Here is a 20,324-nt window from a genome sequence, read left to right as displayed (position 1 = left end):
CTCATGGGCACTCGACAACCCCAATGGCCACAAGTGATGGCCTCAAAAGGGAGAAAAGGCCCCCAAAACGTCCCCCAGAGCACGAGGGGCAGCTGACAACTGCAGAGCCACGTGGTGCAAGGTCAAACTGCTGCTGCAACCCCCCTGCTGCTTTCACAACAAAACACAACATGTACATCAAAAGTCCACGTGCTGCACGTGCACCAACACCTCCCGGCCTCAGAGCCGATCCAAGGGGGAAAAGTCAGCACAGCCTGTTGCCAGCTACCCCGAAAGGGCCCCCGCCGGCAGAGCTGGGCATCTGCTTTGGCTTCTCAGCACCTGCCCCAGCTCTGTGGGGCTTTGGGAACGGCTCCACCACGGGCTACGCACCCAAAAGGACAAGGGAGGTCTGGGAAGGGATGGCTGGAGGGCTCGGGCAGGGCCAACCTTCCGGCCAGAGCAAGTTGTTCTGCTTGCACTTGTCCCGCGGGGATGAGAAAAGGACGGTGCTTCGGGACGGCTGCCGAGCCTGGATGGCTCTTTGCTGGCAGCCCGCGTCACTGTGACACACAGGAGCCGGAAGGAAGCAGTCAGGCGGTTTGGGAAGGTTTGTGCAACCTTATCTCGGATGCCCCCGGCGACCTGGGCCTTGGTCTGGGACTCTTCAAAGCAGCGAACGAGCTCCTGTCAAGGAGGAAAGCTCGAGGCACTCGGAGCGGCTGGAGCCTCCCGGCACCGTGGAGCTGACACTGGGACCCGGCACAGTGAGGGCACCTCGGGGATGAGAGAGCAGGGCTGGGCTGAGCCAGGGGCTTGCGGGAACAGCGCAGGGAAGCTGCCGGGAGGTTTTAATCTTGATCCCGCCAAGCTCAGTTCTGTCCTTGACACAAGGCGTGGATCACTGGGGTTTGGTGAAGCAGCGCTGGGAGGCGGGAGGGGAAAGGGGCAGCTGGGAGTGTTTTGGTTTGGGGTGGTTTGTGGTTTTTAACCGCAGCAGAGGAAATGCTCGGGTTTAATCTAGAAGGGGTTTAATCAAGAAGATTAAACTGAGAGCTGGCAAAGCAGGAGTCTGAACTCAGCCTGTAGACCAGGGCAGCAAAAGGTGCTTCGTGCTCTCTTGTGTTTGTGCCCACAGAGCCAGCACATCACCCCTCTGCCCCTGTCCCTGGGGATTCAGTGGTGTCCTGGGAGCTCGACCTGCCCTGACCTGCCGTGGGACACGTCCGTGCACAGCCCCCCCACCCAGCCATGCTGCACTTCCTCTGGGACAGCATCTCCTTCCATACGCTCCTCATCTTCCTCATTGTCTTCCTGTTTGTCGCTGACTACATGAAGAACAGAAACCCAAAGAACTTCCCTCCCACCCCTTTACGCCTTCCCTTTGTTGGGCACCTTTATTTGATGGACTTCAAAGATCCCCGAGTGGGAGTGCAGAAGGTACCTGGGTGGTGGGCACTGTGGGGGAAGGAACAGAGGGAATTGTAGCTGCAGGGAAGGGGTTAAACCAGACCCATGGGCCAGGCAGGAGGTTTGTAATCATAAGTGACGTTTACCTGGGTACAAGGTGGGGCACAAGTGTGCAGTGATCCCTGGGGCAAAGGCCACAACACGATCACACGGGTGCAGTCACAGATGTAGGAGCCCCACAGGACTGAGTTGGGGTCTGGAAGGGTGTTTGGGAAGGGAGCACAACAAAAGCTGGAAAAACATAGAACTGAAAAATGAAAGCCAGAGAGGTTTATTTGATTTATCACCAACTCGACAATTAACACGAAGTCCTGATCAGTGATTCAGGAAAAGAGGAAAGAGAAAACACTGTGCAATCAGGCAGAGATTTGTGCACAAATTCTCTTTCCTCTCCCACTCTCAGCTTCCCTTAGTTTTACCTGTGCCCTATGTCATGGTTGTCCCTGTCCCAACAGATACATTCATTCAAATGAAACTCCTTTTATTTTTTTCCTCACCCAGCTTACTGAAAATTATGGTGACATCTTTGGCTCTTCGATGGGCAGCATGAAGTTTGTGATGGTAAATGGGATGCGGCTGGTTAAGGAAGTGCTTGTAAACCAAGGGGAAAACTTCCTGGAGCGACCAGAAATGCCCTCCGAAATCTTCAGCAAGATGGGTGAGTGATGCTTCAGGACGTGCACCTCAGCTGCAAGGCCCAAGTAACAACCCTGCAGAGGTCTGAGACAGCTGGGGAGAAGGCAGAGCCCTGGAGCTTTTTCCCCCCAGTGGGGGATCAGCCTTGGCTCACAGGGGGCTGTTTCTGCCAGGACTGATCTCCTCCAGTGGGCACTTGTGGAAGGCACAGAGGAGGTTCACCCTGAGCACCCTCCGAAACTTTGGCTTGGGGAAGAGGAGCGTGGAGGAGCGCATCCAGGAGGAGTGCCGATTCCTCGTGGATGCCTTTAAGGATGAGCAGGGTGAGTGCCACGTGCCTCCCTCAGCAGCTGTGCTGAAGGCAGGACCTGGTACGGCCTGGTATCATTTCACCCATGGTTCACTGCACGCTGAAAAATACCTCACCTTACAAGGGATGCTGCAGCCCCACCAGCATCCCTGCTCCCTCCTGCAGGGGTTTGGCCTTCAAAGTGACTGGAGAGTGCAGGCAGGTAACACCCCATGCATTATTCATAGCCCACCTTCAGCCTCCTGCTCTCTCTGAGATCTCTGGGAAATACCATGTGTGTATAAACACTGATGTTCCCAAGGAATTCCAGTGAGAGAAACAATGATGTTTCCAATGTATTCCAATGACATCCCTCTCCTGCAGATCTTGCTTTTCAAGGGGAGCAAACATCTCCATAATTTGATAGAACTGGGACTACTGGGGTTTCCCAGACAAGCTTGGCCAGCTCGTGGGGGCAGCGAGGTGTCCAAGCAAAGCAGTGACACAGGGTGGTCACTGGGACCACTCATTTCATTTGTATTGGTTGACTATTTTACCTTTACCAAGTGTGTTTTCTTCTCCTTTTCTGAGAAGACCAGGAGAGAATTGATCTTTTCCTTCTCCAGGGAATCCTTTTGACCCTCAGTTTACACTCACTAATGCTGTTTCAAATGTCATCTGCTCCCTCACCCTCGGCAATCGGTTTGACTACCATGATGAGGACTTCCAAAAATTGCTGAAGCTGATGTATGAAACGACTGCCCTCAACGGAACCATCACAGCCCAGGTACAGCCCTCCTGTCACACTCCACAGCCATGGTCTCTTCTCTGGAATCAACCTCAGAGCTCAGTGTTGTCATCACCAAACCTGTCTTTGCCTATTGCTTTGCACAGGGTGGATTGGCCTGTCATTTCTTGCTGCCTTACTTTCAAGCTGGGCCTTGCTCATGCTGCTTTCTCTCACTCAACATCACTTCTCCTGCCCATTGTCTGCCAACCTGCCTGCTCTAATACCTGTCAACACAAAAGTCCTTCCTTCATGAGGGATTCCCGCTCTTCTGGAGCTGAGCTATTTCCACCAACTCCAGCACTTCAGCAAGCACAGCATTGCAGGATCCTCAATTGTTGGGTTTTGAAGGGGTTTTCAGTCCTTTATTCAATTTTTCTTTCTCCTTTTGTGTCCAAAGCTGTACAACTCTTTCCCATCTATAATGAAGTTCCTCCCTGGAGCACACCAAACCATTTCTAAAAACTCGAAGTTGTTGAAAAGCTACATGCAAGAGCAGATCAACAAGCACAAGGAGGACTGGAACCCCTCAGAGAGCCGGGACTACATCGACAGCTACCTGCAGGAGATAGCCAAGGTCAGCAATGCAGAGCAAAGCCTTCTGCAGCAGGGCTTAGAAATGAGGAGGGACGAGAAATGAGCCAAATTCTCCAGCTGAGCTTAGGACGGACATCAGGCTCAGAGCACCCATCAGTGGGATGGGATAGCAGGGGGCCAGCAGCTCCTGCCCAAATTCTTGTGTGGTTTGGACTAAGCCTGGTGTCAGGGCAGCCCTCACTGTTCCTGCAGCACTAACACACCTTTTTGTGAAGGACAAGGGCAGTGACACCTTCCGGGAGGAACATCTCGTCGCCTGCACCCTTGACCTGATGTTTGCTGGAACCGAGACCACTTCCTCGACCCTCCGCTGGGCTCTGCTGTTCATGGCCTTACATCCAGAAATTCAAGGTACAAATAGCAAAAGGTCAGGGTTTCCCTTCCTTTTATCCCTCACAGCTTTGTGAGAGACACTTTTCTTGAGAGAAAAGTTGGGAATCTCCCTGCACTCACACAAAAGAGGTGCAAACAGTGGCAGGTGTTCCAGGTTAGTCCTTAGGGGACCCTCACAGCAACAACCTTGTGTTCTTCCAAGGGTTTTTGTCCTTGGGCCTTGGCTGATTCCTGCTCTTTCCCACCAGCCCGTGTGCAAGCCGAGATTGACGCCGTCATCGGACAGGCTCGGCAGCCAGTGCTGGAGGACAGGAACAACATGCCCTACACCAATGCCGTCATCCATGAGGTGCAGAGGAAAGCCAACATTGTCCCTTTCAACGTGCCAAGAATGGCGGCAAAGGACACGATCCTGGATGGCTTCTTCATCCCAAAGGTAAGCTCACCCTGAGCACTGGGACCTCAGGGAGACTCCCCCAGCTCCCCAGGCACGATTCACCAGGCCAGGTCCCTCCTGCACAGACACACTGTCCCTGCCCTGTCCAGAGTTCACTCCTGCTCAGTGTGCATTTTTGCCATCCAACCAACCAATATTCTCCAGCTCCCCAAAGGGTGCAGAGAACTCCAGGGTCCCACACCCCCCCAGGTACACCTTTGAGGCACAGATCCCAGCTCACAGAGCTCTTACAGGAACTCTGGCCCAAGATTACAGCAGACAAAAGTGATGCTGATGAGGGGAAAACGTGGTTCTATAATCACTGCACCTCCAAAGGGACTCTGACCCTGCAGTGTTGTCAGACAAATAATTGCAGTAGAATTTGACTCTGCATGTTCTTCATGGAGAGACTGGAAGATAAAACTGCCCCTCCTGCTGTCAGTGCAAGAGAAAATGTGAATTATTTTTCTTTTTCTCCTGTTAGGGCACTACGTTGTTGACAAATATAACCTCTGTGATGTTTGACAAGAATGAGTGGGAAAGTCCCGACACTTTTAACCCTGGGCATTTCCTGAAGGATGGGAAGTTCTGGAGAAGAGAATCATTTCTGGCATTTTCTATAGGTAGGATTTGGTGAATTGTGCTGAGTCAGTGGTCTTGGGTTTCCAACTGCATGATGGAGATAGAGAGGAATATAGTGATGGAGGTGCCACTCAAACAGTGGCCACGTGGTTGTCCCAAAGCACCACAACCACACTCAGAGCCCTTTCTTGTCTCTCTTTTAAAATGCAGAGAAGGGAGATGAGGATGAATAAAAATCCCTGATAATTCCAGGGACCCCAGGAACACCATCACCAGGGTAGAAGCATCGCTCTGTGCTCCTGCTCCCACATGGCTGAGGTCCCTGGGGACTCACTGTTGCCACCCCAGGCTATCCCAGCCAGCAGCTTCCCTGGGGAGGTGGCTTTTAGCACCCCGTTTCCCATACCAGCATCACACACCTTCTCAGTTTGGGCTGCAAAACTCATCCTGGGAAGGGATCAGGGACCATGGTCCTGAGGGAAGGCAGAAGCTTTTCCAGCAGCAAAAGCTCAGTCTGAGGATGCCGTGGGTTGCTGTCTCCGCAGGGAAGCGCGCCTGCCTGGGCGAGGTGCTGGCCCGCTCCGAGCTCTTCCTCTTCTTCACGTCTCTGCTCCAGAAATTCACCTTCCAGGCACCCCCGGACACCACACTCAGCCTCCACCCCGTGATGGGCATCACGATGGCCCCACAGCCCTACAAGATCTGCGCTGTGCCTCGGTAGGGAAGCCTCAGCCACAATCCTCACAGGGAAAATCCTTTGTCAGGAGTGCGGAAAACAAGCCCTTGGCAACTCATCTGGGCTAATAAAATAAAAAACAGAAAAATTGAAAAAAAATAATCCCTCTGTTGCTTGGGAGCACTTTATCCAAAGCCCAAGAGAAGGAGAAGCAGCAGCGAGTGTTGGAAGGGTCGCGCCTGTGGCAGCTCACCGCTGGCTGTCAGGAAGGAAGTGGCTTTGTGGTGAGAAGACTCGAGGTCAACACTTCCCCTCTGTTTGTGGCAAAGATTTGCGTCCACGATGGCCATTATGGGCATGGACACAGTGTGGGGCGGAGGAAGTGGGTTGGGACATGGCCCCTCATGACAGACACACTGCTCCTGCCCATACCAGCTCCCTTTGGATAAGAGTTCATTAAACATGCAACTTTTTCATTTACACAACCAAGTATTTAGGCTTAGAAGTGCTTCTGGGTGCTTCTGTCTGCAGTGTAGTCACAGCAAAGATTCTTCTTTTTTTCTCTTTTTTTGGCTTCTCACCTTTCATAGAAGACTTTTCAATGGGCACCCACGTAGGACCCAGAATAGTTAACAGGAAAGGAGGATTACATTGAGTTCCATTTCCACTGGTTCCCTCTACATCCCTGACAATCCACATCCTCCTACATCCACTTTGCTGCAGTACAAAGCAATCACTGTGCAGTGGCAGATTTATGCCACATGGGAGAGTCCTCTGCACATCACATCCCTGCCATGCCAGGCACACAGGGATTCTGTCACTGAGCTGTCCTTCCAACACACCATTTGAATCTTATTTTAATTTTTAATTAATTTTTAACAGTCACAGGCTACCAAGTTGTGCTTTGGTCTTTCTAAAAGAGAAAACAAAATATCTGTTTTCCCCATTTAAGTCCCACCATAAAAAAGGGATTTAACTTTTCAAGCTTCCCAAGTGTGAGGGCTATGGTAAACACATGAATGGCATCGCCCCAGGAGCTCTGCTGCACCTCTGTGCCTTCTCATGGGCACTCGACAACCCCAATGGCCACAAGTGATGGCCCCAAAAGGGAGAAAAGGCCCCCAAAACGTCCCCCAGAGCACGAGGGGGCAGCTGACAACTGCAGAGCCACGTGGTGCAAGGTCAAACTGCTGCTGCAACCCCCCTGCTGCTTTCACAACAAAACACAACATGTACATCAAAAGTCCACGTGCTGCACGTGCACCAACACCTCCCGGCCTCAGAGCCGATCCAAGGGGGAAAAGTCAGCACAGCCTGTTGCCAGCTACCCCGAAAGGGCCCCCGCCGGCAGAGCTGGGCACCTGCTTTGGCTTCTCAGCACCTGCCCCAGCTCTGTGGGGCTTTGGGAACGGCTCCACCACGGGCTACGCACCCAAAAGGACAAGGGAGGTCTGGGAAGGGATGGCTGGAGGGCTCGGGCAGGGCCAACCTCCCGGCCAGAGCAAGTTGTTCTGCTTGCACTTGTCCCGCGGGGATGAGAAAAGGACGGTGCTTCGGGACGGCTGCCGAGCCTGGATGGCTCTTTGCTGGCAGCCCGCGTCACTGTGACACACAGGAGCCGGAAGGAAGCAGTCAGGCGGTTTGGGAAGGTTTGTGCAACCTTATCTCGGATGCCCCCGGCGACCTGGGCCTTGGTCTGGGACTCTTCAAAGCAATCGACTTACTCCTTTCCAAGGAGAAAGCTCAGTGCACTCTGAGCTGTCCTGTGACACCTCCCGCAACTGTGGAGCTGACAACTTGGACCTCGGCAGCCGTGATGGCACCCCCTTTGATTAGAAGCAGGGGGTGCTTGTGCTGAGCAGTGTCGTTTCGGTGAAGCAGCGCATGTAAGCTTCCCTTATAGTTTTTAACTTGATACGCGCAAGCTCAGTTCGTTCCTTACCAAGGCGTGGATCACTGGGGTTTGGTGAAGCAGCGCTGGGAGGCGGGAGGGGAAAGGGGCAGCTGGGAGTGTTTTGGTTTGGGGTGGTTTGTGGTTTTTAACCGCAGCAGAGGAAATGCTCGGGTTTAATCTAGAAGGGGTTTAATCAAGAAGATTAAACTGAGAGCTGGCAAAGCAGGAGTCTGAACTCAGCCTGTAGACCAGGACAGCAAAAGGTGCTTCGTGCTCTCTTGTGTTTGTGCCCACAGAGCCAGCACATCACCCCTCTCGCCCTGTCCCTGGGGATTCAGTGGTGCCCTGGGAGCTCGACCTGCCCTGACCTGCCGTGGGACACGTCCGTGCACAGCCCCCCCATCCAGCCATGCTGCACTTCCTCTGGGACAGCATCTCCTTCCATACGCTCCTCATCTTCCTCATTGTCTTCCTGTTTGTCGCTGACTACATGAAGAACAGAAACCCAAAGAACTTCCCTCCCACCCCTTTACGCCTTCCCTTTGTAGGGCACCTTTACTTGATGAACTTCAAAGATCCCCGAGTGGGAGTGAAGAAGGTACATGGGTGGTGGGCACTGTGGGGGAAGGAACAGAGGGAATTGTAGCTGCAGGGGAAGGGGTTAAACCAGACCCATGGGCCAGGCAGGAGGTTTGTAATCATAAGTGACATTTACCTGGGTACAAGGTGGGGCACAAGTGTGCAGTGATCCCTGGGGCAAAGGGCACAACACAATCACACGGGTGCAGTCACAGATGTAGGAGCCCCGTGGGACTAAGTTGGGGGCTGGAAGGGTGTTTGGGAAGGGAGCACAACAAAAGCTGGAAAAATATAGAACTGAAAAATGAAAGCTGGAGAGGTTTATTTGATTTATCACCAACTCGACAATTAACACCCAGTCCTGATCAGTGATTCAGGAAAAGAGGAAAGAGAAAACACTGTGCAATCAGGCAGAGATTTGTGCACAAATTCTCTTTCCTCTCCCACTCTCAGCTTCCCTTAGTTTTACCTGTGCCCTAACTCCTTTTTTTTTTTTTCCTCACCCAGCTTACTGAAAATTATGGTGACATCTTTGGCTCTTCGATGGGCAGCATGAAGTTTGTGATGGTAAATGGGATGCGGCTGGTTAAGGAAGTGCTTGTAAACCAAGGGGAAAACTTCCTGGAGCGACCAGAAATGCCTTCCGAAATCTTCAGCAAGATGGGTGAGTGATTCCTTAGGACATGCACCTCAGCTGCAAGGCCCAAGTAACAACCCTGCAGAGGTCTGAGACAGCTGGGGAGAAGGCAGAGCCCTGGAGCTTTTTCCCCCCAGTGGGGGATCAGCCTTGGCTCACAGGGGGCTGTTTCTGCCAGGACTGATCTCCTCCAATGGGCACTTGTGGAAGGCACAGAGGAGGTTCACCCTGAGCACCCTCCGAAACTTTGGCTTGGGGAAGAGGAGCGTGGAGGAGCGCATCCAGGAGGAGTGCCGATTCCTCGTGGATGCCTTTAAGGATGAGCAGGGTGAGTGCCACGTGCCTCCCTCAGCAGCTGTGCTGAAGGCAGGACCTGGTACGGCCTGGTATCATTTCACCCGTGGTTCACTGCACGCTGAAAAATACCTCACCTTACAAGGGATGCTGCAGCCCCACCAGCATCCCTGCTCCCTCCTGCAGGGGTTTGGCCTTCAAAGTGACTGGAGAGTGCAGGCAGGTAACACCCCATGCATTATTCATAGCCCACCTTCAGCCTCCTGCTCTCTCTGAGATCTCTGGGAAATACCATGTGTGTATAAACACTGATGTTCCCAAGGATTTCCAGTGACAGAAACAATGATATTTCCAATGTATTCCAATGACATCCCTCTCCTGCAGATCTTGCTTTTCAAAGGAAATAAACATCTCCATAATTTGATAGAACTGGGACTACTGGGGTTTCCCAGACAAGCTTGGCCAGCTCGTGGGGGCAGCGAGGTGTCCAAGCAAAGCAGTGACACAGGATGGTCACTGGGACCACTCATTTCATTTGTATTGGTTGACTATTTTACCTTTACCAAGTGTGTTTTCTTCTCCTTTTCTGAGAAGACCAGGAGAGAATTGATCTTTTCCTTCTCCAGGGAATCCTTTTGACCCTCAGTTTACACTCACTAATGCTGTTTCAAATGTCATCTGCTCCCTCACCCTCGGCAATCGGTTTGACTACCATGATGAAGACTACCAAAAATTGCTGAAGCTGATGTATGAAACGACTGCCCTCAACGGAACCATCACAGCCCAGGTACAGCCCTCCTGCCACCACCCCACAGCCATAGTTTCTTCTCTGGAGTCAACCTCAGAGCTCAGTGTTGTCATCACCAAACCTGTCTTTGCCTATTGCTTTGCACAGGGTGGATTGGCCTGTCATTTCTTGCTGCCTTACTTTCAAGCTGGGCCTTGCTCATGCTGCTTTCTTTCACTCAACATCACTTCTCCTGCCCATTGTCTGCCAACCTGCCTGCTCTAATACCTGGCAACACAAAAGTCCTTCCTTCATGAGGGATTCCCGCTCTTCTGGAGCTGAGCTATTTCCACCAACTCCAGCACTTCAGCAAGCACAGCATTGCAGGATCCTCAATTGTTGGGTTTTGAAGGGGTTTTCAGTCCTTTATTCAATTTTTCTTTCTCCTTTTGTGTCCAAAGCTGTACAACTCTTTCCCATCTATAATGAAGTTCCTCCCTGGAGCACACCAAACCATTTTTAAAAACTCGAAGTTGTTGAAAAGCTACATGCAAGAACAGATCAACAAGCACAAGGAGGACTGGAACCCCTCAGAGAGCCGGGACTACATCGACAGCTACCTGCAGGAGATAGCCAAGGTCAGCAATGCAGAGCAAAGCCTTCTGCAGCAGGGCTTAGAAATGAGGAGGGACGAGAAACAAGCCCAAATTCTCCAGCTGAGCTGCCTGCGTGGCCATTTAGGAGCTTAGGATGCACATCAGGCTCATGGCATCCATCAGTGGGATGGGATAGCAGGGGGCCAGCAGCTCCTGCCCAAATTCTTGTGTGGTTTGGACTAAGTCTGGTGTCAGGACAGCCCTCACTGTTCCTGCAGCACTAACACACCTTTTTGTGAAGGACAAGGGCAGTGACACCTTCCGGGAGGAACATCTCGTCGCCTGCACCCTTGACCTGATGTTTGCTGGAACCGAGACCACTTCCACGACCCTCCGCTGGGCTCTGCTGTTCATGGCCTTACATCCAGAAATTCAAGGTACAAATAGCAAAAGGTCAGGGTTTCCCTTCCTTTTATCCCTCACAACTTTGTGAGAGACGCTTTTCTTGAGAGAAAAGTTGGGAATCTCCCTGTACTCACACAAAAGAGGTGCAAACAGTGGCAGGTGTTCCAGGTTAGTCCTTAGGGGACCCTCACAGTAACAACTTTGTGTTGTTCCAAGGGTTTTTGTGTTTGGGCCTTGGCTGATTCCTGCTCTTTCCCACCAGCCCGTGTGCAAGCCGAGATCGACGCCGTCATCGGACAGGCTCGGCAGCCAGTGCTGGAGGACAGGAACAACATGCCCTACACCAATGCTGTCATCCATGAGGTGCAGAGGAAAGCCAACATTATCCCTTTCAATGGGCCAAGAATGGCAGCAAAGGACACAATCATGGATGGCTTCTTCATCCCAAAGGTAAGCTCACCCTGAGCACTGGGACCTCAGGGAGACTCCCAGCTCCCCAGGCACGATTCACCAGGCCAGGTCCCTCCTGCCCAGACACACTGTCCCTGCCCTGTCCAGAGTTCACTCCTGCTCAGTGTGCATTTTTGCCATCCAACCAACCAATATTCTCCAGCTCCCCAAAGGGTGCAGAGAACTCCAGGGTCCCACACCCCCCCAGGCACACCTTTGAGGCACAGATCCCAGCTCACAGAGCTCTTATAGGAACTCTGGCCCAAGATTACAGCAGACAAAAGTGATGCTGATGAGGGGAAAACGTTGTTCTATAATCACTGCATCTCCAAAGGGACCCTGGTCCTGCAGTGGTTGTCAGACAAATAATTGCAGTAGAATTTGACTCTGCATGTTCTTCATGGAGAGACTGGAAGATAAAACTGCCCCTCCTGCTGTCAGTGCAAGAGAAATTGTGAATTATTTTTCTTTTTCTCCTGTTAGGGCACTATGTTGTTGACAAATTTAACCTCTGTGATGTTTGACAAGAATGAGTGGGAAACCCCCGACAATTTTAACCCTGGGCATTTCCTGAAGGATGGGAAGTTCTGGAAAAGAGAATCGTTTTTGGCATTTTCTGTGGGTAAGATTTGGTGAATTGTGCTGAGGCAGTGGTCTTGGGTTTCCAACTGCATAATGGACTGTGGTCCTGAGGGAAGGCAGAAGCATTTCCAGCAGCAAAAGCTCAGTCTGAGGATGCCGTGGGTTGCTGTCTCCGCAGGGAAGCGCGCCTGCCTGGGCGAGGTGCTGGCCCGCTCCGAGCTCTTCCTCTTCTTCACGTCTCTGCTCCAGAAATTCACCTTCCAGGCACCCCCGGACACCACACTCAGCCTCCACCCCGTGATGGGCATCACGATGGCCCCACAGCCCTACAAGATCTGCGCTGTGCCTCGGTAGGGAAGCCTCAGCCACAATCCTCACAGGGAAAATCCTTTGTCAGGAGTGCGGAAAACAAGCCCTTGGCAACTCATCTGGGCTAATAAAATAAAAAATAGAAAACCTGCAAAAAAATAATCCCTCTGTTGCTTGGAGCACTTTACCAAAGCCCAAGAGAAGGAGAAGCAGCAGCGAGTGTTGGAAGGGTCGTGTGGCAGCTCACCGCTGGCTGTCAGGAAGGAAGTGGCTTTGTGGTGAGAAGTCTCAAGTTCATCACTTCCCCTCTGTTTGTGGCAAAGATTTGTGTCTATGCATGATGGGCATGGATACAGCGTGGGGCCGAGGAAGTGGATTGGGACATGGCCCCTCATGACAGACACACTGCTCCTGCCCATACCAGCTCCCTTTGGATAAGAGTTCATTAAACATGCAACTTGTAAAGAGCTTTTTCATTTACCTGACCAAATATTTATGCTCAGAAATGCTGTCTCCTGGGTGCTTCTGTCTGCAGTGTAGTCACAGCAAAGATTCTTCTTTTTTCTCTTGTTTGGCTTCTCACCTTTCATAGAAGACTTTTCAATGGGCACCCATGTAGGACACAGAATAGTTAACAGGAAAGGAGGATTACATTGAGTTCCATTTCCACTGGTTCCCTCTACATCCCTGACAATCCACATCCTCCTACATCCACTTTGCTGCAGTACAAAGCAATCACTGTGCAGTGGCAGATTTATGCCACATGGGAGAGTCCTCTGCACATCACATTCCTGCCATGCCAGGCACACAGGGATTCTGTCACTGAGCTGTCCTTCCAACACACCATTTGAATCTTATTTTAATTTTTAATTAATTTTTAACAGTCACAGGCTACCAAGTTGTGCTTTGGTCTTTCTAAAAGAGAAAACAAAATATCTGTTTTCCCCATTTAAGTCCCACCATAAAAAAGGGATTTAACTTTTCAAGCTTCCCAAGTGTGAGGGCTATGGTAAACACATGAATGGCATCGCCCCAGGAGCTCTGCTGCACCTCTGTGCCTTCTCATGGGCACTCGATAACCCCAATGGCCACAAGTGATGGCCCCAAAAGGGAGAAAAGGCCCCCAAAACGTCCCCCAGAGCACGAGGGGGCAGCTGACAACTGCAGAGCCACGTGGTGCAAGGTCAAACTGCTGCTGCAACCCCCCTGCTGCTTTCACAACAAAACACAACATGTACATCAAAAGTCCACGTGCTGCACGTGCACCAACACCTCCCGGCCTCAGAGCCGATCCAAGGGGGAAAAGTCAGCACAGCCTGTTGCCAGCTACCCCGAAAGGGCCCCCGCCGGCAGAGCTGGGCACCTGCTTTGGCTTCTCAGCACCTGCCCCAGCTCTGTGGGGCTTTGGGAACGGCTCCACCACGGGCTACGCACCCAAAAGGACAAGGGAGGTCTGGGAAGGGATGGCTGGAGGGCTCGGGCAGGGCCAACCTCCCGGCCAGAGCAAGTTGTTCTGCTTGCACTTGTCCCGCGGGGATGAGAAAAGGACGGTGCTTCGGGACGGCTGCCGAGCCTGGATGGCTCTTTGCTGGCAGCCCGCGTCACTGTGACACACAGGAGCCGGAAGGAAGCAGTCAGGCGGTTTGGGAAGGTTTGTGCAACCTTATCTCGGATGCCCCCGGCGACCTGGGCCTTGGTCTGGGACTCTTCAAAGCAGCGAACGAGCTCCTGTCAAGGAGGAAAGCTCGAGGCACTCGGAGCGGCTGGAGCCTCCCGGCACCGTGGAGCTGACACTGGGACCCGGCACAGTGAGGGCACCCCGGGGATGAGAGAGCAGGGCTGGGCTGAGCCAGGGGCTTGCGGGAACAGCGCAGGGAAGCTGCCGGGAGGTTTTAATCTTGATCCCGCCAAGCTCAGTTCTGTCCTTGACACAAGGCGTGGATCACTGGGGTTTGGTGAAGCAGCGCTGGGAGGCGGGAGGGGAAAGGGGCAGCTGGGAGTGTTTTGGTTTGGGGTGGTTTGTGGTTTTTAACCGCAGCAGAGGAAATGCTCGGGTTTAATCTAGAAGGGGTTTAATCAAGAAGATTAAACTGAGAGCTGGCAAAGCAGGAGTCTGAACTCAGCCTGTAGACCAGGACAGCAAAAGGTGCTTCGTGCTCTCTTGTGTTTGTGCCCACAGAGCCAGCACATCACCCCTCTCGCCCTGTCCCTGGGGATTCAGTGGTGCCCTGGGAGCTCGACCTGCCCTGACCTGCCGTGGGACACGTCCGTGCACAGCCCCCCCATCCAGCCATGCTGCACTTCCTCTGGGACAGCATCTCCTTCCATACGCTCCTCATCTTCCTCATTGTCTTCCTGTTTGTCGCTGACTACATGAAGAACAGAAACCCAAAGAACTTCCCTCCCACCCCTTTACGCCTTCCCTTTTTAGGACACATCTACATGATGGACTTCAAAGCTCCGCATATCACAGTGCAGAAGGTACAGGGGTACTGGGCACTGTGGGGGAAGCAACAGAGGGAACTGCCCCTACAGGGAAGGGATTAAACCAGTCCCCATGGGCCAGGAAGGCAGGCAGGAGGTTTGCCCTCAACGGTTTGCCTGGGTACAAGGTGGGGCACAAGTGTGCAGTGATCCCTGGGGCAAAGGGCACAACATGATCCCACAGTTGCAGTTGCAGCTGTAGGAGCCCTGGAGGTCTGAGTGTGGGCTGGAACGTTGTTTGGGAAGGGAAAAGCTAGAAAAACACAGAACTACAAAATGAAACCTGGAGAGGTTTACGTGATTTAGTGATCAGTGATTCAGAAAAAGAGGAAAGAGAAAACACTGTGCAGTCAGAGATTTGTACAAAAATTCTTTGTCTCCTCACACTGTCAGCTTCCCTTATTTTCACCTGTACGCCCTGACAGGGCTGTCCCTGTCCCAGCAGACACATTCACTTCAAATGAAACCCCCTTTATTATTTTCTCTCCCAGTACACTAAAAAATATGGTGACATCTTCGGCATGTCCATGGGCAGCATGAAGCTTGTGGTAGTAAATGGGATGCGGCTGGTTAAGGAAGTGCTTGTAAACCAAGGGGATAACTTTTTGGAGCGACCAGAAATTCCTATGGATATGTTCAGCAAGATAGGTGAGTGATCTCTCAGAACATGCACCTCAGCTGCAAGGTTCAGGTGCTGGCCCTGCAGAGGTCTGAGACAGCTGGGGAGAAGGCAGAGTCCTGGAGCTTTTTCCCCCCAGTGGGGGATCAGCCTTGGATCACAGGGGGGCTGTTTCTGCCAGGACTGATCTCCTCCAGTGGGCACTTGTGGAAGGCACAGAGGAGGTTCACCCTGAGCACCCTCCGAAACTTTGGCTTGGGGAAGAGGAGCGTGGAGGAGCGCATCCAGGAGGAGTGCCGATTCCTCGTGGATGCCTTTAAGGATGAGCAGGGTGAGTGCCACGTGCCTCCCTCAGCAGCTGTGCTGAAGGCAGGACCTGGTACGGCCTGGTATCATTTCACCCATGGTTCACTGCACGCTGAAAAATACCTCACCTTACAAGGGATGCTGCAGCCCCACCAGCATCCCTGCTCCCTCCTGCAGGGGTTTGGCCTTCAAAGTGACTGGAGAGTGCAAGCAGGTAACACCCCATGCATTATTCATAGCCCACCTTCAGCCTCCTGCTCTCTCTGAGATCTCTGGGAAATACCATGTGTGTATAAACACTGATGTTCCCAAGGATTTCCAGTGACAGAAACAATGATGTTTCCAATGTATTCCAATGACATCCCTCTCCTGCAGATCCTGCTTTTCAAAGGAAATAAACATCTCCATAATTTGATAGAACTGGGACTACTGGGGTTTCCCAGACAAGCTTGGCCAGCTCGTGGGGGCAGCGAGGTGTCCAAGCAAAGCAGTGACACAGGATGGTCACTGGGACCACTCATTTCATTTGTATTGGTTGACTATTTTACCTTTACCAAGTGTGTTTTCTTCTCCTTTTCTGAGAAGACCAGGAGAGAATTGATCTTTTCCTTCTCCAGGGAATCCTTTTGACCCTCAGTTTACACTCACTAACGCTGTTTCAAACATCATCTGCTCCCTCACCCTCGGCAATCGGTTTGACTACCATGATGAGGACTTCCAAAAATTGCTGAAGCTGATGCATGAGACAGTTTTCCTTCAGGGAGCCATCACAACCCAGGTACAGCTCTCCTGTCACTCTCCACAGCCATAGTTTCTTCTCTGGAGTCAACCTCAGAGCTCAGTGTTGTCATCACCAAACCTGTCTTTGCCTATTGCTTTGCACAGGGTGGATTGGCCTGTCATTTCTTGCTGCCTTACTTTCAAGCTGGGCCTTGCTCATGCTGCTTTCTCTCACTCAACATCACTTCTCCTGCCCATTGTCTGCCAACCTCCCTGCTCTAATACCTGGCAACACACAACTCCTTCCTTCATGAGGGATTCCCACTCTTCTGGAGCTGAGCTATTTCCACCAACTCCAGCACTTCAGCAAGCACAGCATTGCAAGATCCTCAATTGTTGGGTTTTGAAGGGGTTTTCAGTCCTTTATTCAATTTTTCTTTCTCCTTTTGTGTCCAAAGCTGTACAACTCTTTCCCATCTATAATGAAGTTCCTCCCTGGAGCACACCAAACCATCTCTAAAAACTGGAAGTCGTTGAAAAGCTACATGCAAGAGCAGATCAACAAGCACAAGGAGGACTGGAACCCCTCAGAGAGCCGGGACTACATCGACAGCTACCTGCAGGAGATAGCCAAGGTCAGCAATGCAGAGCAAAGCCTTCTGCAGCAGGGCTTAGAAATGAGGAGGGACGAGAAACAAGCCCAAATTCTCCAGCTGAGCTGCCTGCGTGGCCATTTAGGAGCTTAGGATGCACATCAGGCTCATGGCATCCATCAGTGGGATGGGATGGCAGGGGGCCAGCAGCTCCTGCCCAAATTCTTGTGTGGTTTGGACTAAGTCTGGTGTCAGGACAGCCCTCACTGTTCCTGCAGCACTAACACACCTTTTTGTGAAGGACAAGGGCAGTGACACCTTCCGGGAGGAACATCTCGTCGCCTGCACCCTCGACCTGATGTTTGCTGGAACCGAGACCACTTCCTCGACCCTCCGCTGGGCTCTGCTGTTCATGGCCTTACATCCAGAAATTCAAGGTACAAATAGCAAAAGGTCAGGGTTTCCCTTCCTTTTATCCCTCACAACTTTGTGAGAGACGCTTTTCTTGAGAGAAAAGTTGGGAATCTCCCTGCACTCACACAAAAGAGGTGCAAACAGTGGCAGGTGTTCCAGGTTAGTCCTTAGGGGACCCTCACAGCAACAACCTTGTGTTGTTCCAAGGGTTTTTGTGTTTGGGCCTTGGCTGATTCCAGCTCTTTCCCACCAGCCCGTGTGCAAGCCGAGATCGACGCCGTCATCGGACAGGCTCGGCAGCCAGTGCTGGAGGACAGGAACAACATGCCCTACACCAATGCTGTCATCCATGAGGTGCAGAGGAAAGCCAACATTGTCCCTTTAAGCATGCCAAGAGTGGCAGCAAAGGACACAATCGTGGATGGCTTCTTCATCCCAAAGGTAAGCTCACCCTGAGCACTGGGACCTCAGGGAGACTCCCAGCTCCCCAGGCACGATTCACCAGGCCAGGTCCCTCCTGCCCAGACACACTGTCCCTGCCCTGTCCAGAGTTCACTCCTGCTCAGTGTGCATTTTTGCCATCCAACCAACCAATATTCTCCAGCTCCCCAAAGGGTGCAGAGAACTCCAGGGTCCCACACCCCCCGGGCACACCTTTGAGGCACAGATCCCAGCTCACAGAGCTCTTACAGGAACTCTGACCCAAGATTACAGCAGACAAAAGTGATGCTGATGAGGGGAAAATGTGGTTCTATAATCACTGCACCTCCAAAGGGACCCTGACCCTGCAGTGTTGTTAGACAAATAATTGCAGTAGAATTTGACTCTCCATGTTTTTCATGGAGAGAACGGAAGATAAAGCTGCCCCTCCTGCTGTCAGTGCCACCAAAAGTGTGAATTATTTTTCTTTTTCTCCTCTTAGGGCACTGTTTTAACAATAAATATAACCTCTGTGATGTTTGACAAGAATGAGTGGGAAACCCCCAACACTTTTAACCCTGGGCATTTCCTGAAGGACGGGAAGTTCTGGAAAAGAGAATCATTTTTGGCATTTTCTATGGGTAAGATTTGCTGAATTGTGGTGTTTTCATGCTGAGGCACCAGGCTTAGGTTTCCAACTGCATGGAAGGGAAGGGCAGATAACTGGGAGATGCCACTCAAACAGTGGCCACGTGGTTGTCCCAAAGCACCACAACGACCCTCAGAGCCCTTTCTTGTCTCTCTTTTAAAATGCAGAGAAGGGAGATGAGGATGACTAAAAATCCCTGATAATTCCAGGGACCCCAGGAACACCAGCACCAGGGCAGAAGCATCGCTCTGTGCTCCTGCTCCCACATGGCTGAGGTCCCTGGGGACTCACTGTTGCCACCCCAGGCTATCCCAGCCAGCAGCTTCCCTGGGGAGGTGGCTTTTAGCACCCCGTTTCCCATGCCAGCATCACACACCTTCTCAGTTTGGGCTGCAAAACTCATCCTGGGAAGGGATCAGGGACCATGGTCCTGAGGGAAGGCAGAAGCTTTTCCAGCAGCAAAAGCTCAGTCTGAGGATGCCGTGGGTTGCTGTCTCCGCAGGGAAGCGCGCCTGCCTGGGCGAGGTGCTGGCCCGCTCCGAGCTCTTCCTCTTCTTCACGTCTCTGCTCCAGAAATTCACCTTCCAGGCACCCCCAGACACCACACTCAGCCTCCACCCCCTGATGGGCATCACGATGGCCCCACAGCCCTACAAGATCTGCGCTGTGCCTCGGTAGGGAAGCCTCAGCCACAATCCTCACAGGGAAAATCCTTTGTCAGGAGTGCTGAAAACAAGCCCTTGGCAGCTCTGCTCTGCTCAAGGGAGAGGCAGGGCTGTTTGTTTCTTTCAAAGCAGTTGCTAAATAATTTCCTTTATATGTGGACCTTGTGCTCTGTTTGCCATGGGAAACATCATCAGCCTGGGAGCTGCCAGGGCACTTTCAGGCCCTATGGCACTGTAAATGAATGAGAGGTTTGGGGCCTTCCTAATTTTATGATGGATGGCCATAGTTCACCCAGGCAAAATGAGGGACACTTGAGAGATTGCAGTGTAGAAGCTGTGGCTGTGTACAGTCGAAGAGCAATACCAGCCCTTGTTTTGTAACACTAATACAAGAATACAAGCAGTAATTCATCATCATTTTAAGGAAATGTACTCCTTTAAAAAAAAAAAAAAAGTCTCTCTCTAACAGCTCTCTCTTATGCATCAATAAATGTTTACCAAAACATTTTTGGCATGAAGCATTCTGCAAAGTAAAGACCAACACAGGCCATGTCCAGCACTGGCTGTAGCCTTTGGACTGCCCACATTGCTGCAGCATTGCAGGAGGCTAGCACTGTAACAGCAAAGCCAGTTCTGATGAACTGATGGAAATAAATGACCCTGACAGAACACATAAACTAGAACTAGGATATTCAAAATCATCCCCGTTTACCTGCCCAGCATCACTGAGTGGCTGGTGTGTCCAGGGGCAGAGGGGTGAGCTCCAGCAACACATGATGCACTCAAGATTCTAATGAGAAAGAGGGTCCCTTGGAAAACACCAGCAATAAATTACTATTTTAAACAATCACATGCAAGGTGAAACAGTCCCAAGATTCACAACTGATGGTTAACACCAGTAAAAGCATTGACTGGGTGATGGCTGCACCACAGTATCCTGGTGAGGCCTCCAGGCATGAGAAGCTGCAGCTCCTGGGAGCGGGACCAGGGCTGCCTGGCAGGAAAGTAGCACAGCACCAGTAACACACACTCCAGTTCCTGCTCACCTGCTGAGGAAATGGGGAGAAAGCAATCTTTTCCTCTTAATTTTTTTCCCTGGAGTACTGTTCACGTATTCCTAGAGGAAGCAAATTTCTCCCAAGTGAACACAGCTTCTGGCAAGGCTCCATCAAGCACAGGGCTTGGTGGGGAGGTTC

The 20,324-nt window shown here is 51.8% G+C and overlaps 3 protein-coding genes across 6 annotated transcripts; all 3 read left to right on the top strand.

The window, feature by feature from the left end:
* The first annotated feature begins 655 nt into the window (after positions 1-655).
* Positions 656-6,275, top strand: LOC114002603 (cytochrome P450 2J2-like). The gene is made up of 10 exons (XM_027748650.2): positions 656-746; positions 1,118-1,419; positions 1,951-2,107; positions 2,259-2,408; positions 3,001-3,161; positions 3,562-3,738; positions 3,974-4,109; positions 4,340-4,527; positions 5,012-5,150; positions 5,655-6,275. Exons 2-10 carry the CDS (start codon positions 1,231-1,233, stop codon positions 5,828-5,830), a joined length of 1,473 nt encoding a protein of 490 aa, XP_027604451.2. The 5' UTR covers positions 656-746; positions 1,118-1,230; the 3' UTR covers positions 5,831-6,275.
* Positions 669-12,398, top strand: LOC114002601 (cytochrome P450 2J2-like). 2 transcript variants are annotated; one of them, XM_039380600.1, is made up of 10 exons: positions 669-746; positions 7,976-8,277; positions 8,766-8,922; positions 9,074-9,223; positions 9,816-9,976; positions 10,378-10,554; positions 10,814-10,949; positions 11,180-11,367; positions 11,851-11,989; positions 12,128-12,398. In XM_039380600.1, exons 2-10 carry the CDS (start codon positions 8,089-8,091, stop codon positions 12,301-12,303), a joined length of 1,473 nt encoding a protein of 490 aa, XP_039236534.1. In that variant the 5' UTR covers positions 669-746; positions 7,976-8,088; the 3' UTR covers positions 12,304-12,398. The 2 variants fall into 2 exon arrangements, with proteins under 2 accessions (XP_039236534.1, XP_039236535.1); XM_039380601.1 differs by lacking the exon at positions 669-746 and adding an exon at positions 6,360-7,434.
* A 104-nt stretch (positions 12,399-12,502) lies between these two features.
* LOC114002604 (cytochrome P450 2J2-like) lies at positions 12,503-19,633 on the top strand. 3 transcript variants are annotated; one of them, XM_039380597.1, is made up of 10 exons: positions 12,503-13,909; positions 14,438-14,739; positions 15,234-15,390; positions 15,543-15,692; positions 16,285-16,445; positions 16,846-17,022; positions 17,282-17,417; positions 17,648-17,835; positions 18,317-18,455; positions 18,966-19,633. In XM_039380597.1, exons 2-10 carry the CDS (start codon positions 14,551-14,553, stop codon positions 19,139-19,141), a joined length of 1,473 nt encoding a protein of 490 aa, XP_039236531.1. In that variant the 5' UTR covers positions 12,503-13,909; positions 14,438-14,550; the 3' UTR covers positions 19,142-19,633. The 3 variants fall into 3 exon arrangements, with proteins under 3 accessions (XP_039236531.1, XP_027604452.2, XP_039236533.1); XM_027748651.2 differs by lacking the exon at positions 12,503-13,909 and adding an exon at positions 13,916-14,066; XM_039380599.1 differs by lacking the exons at positions 12,503-13,909; positions 15,543-15,692 and adding an exon at positions 13,916-14,066.
* The last annotated feature ends 691 nt before the right edge of the window (positions 19,634-20,324 follow it).

The sequence above is a fragment of the Pipra filicauda genome, unplaced genomic scaffold (genome assembly GCF_003945595.2).
Source record: "Pipra filicauda isolate LSUMZ 115617 unplaced genomic scaffold, ASM394559v2 scaffold19_size4547281_pilon, whole genome shotgun sequence".
NCBI classification, from domain to species: Eukaryota; Metazoa; Chordata; class Aves; order Passeriformes; family Pipridae; genus Pipra; species Pipra filicauda.
This window is presented reverse-complemented; position numbering and strand designations above follow the sequence as displayed.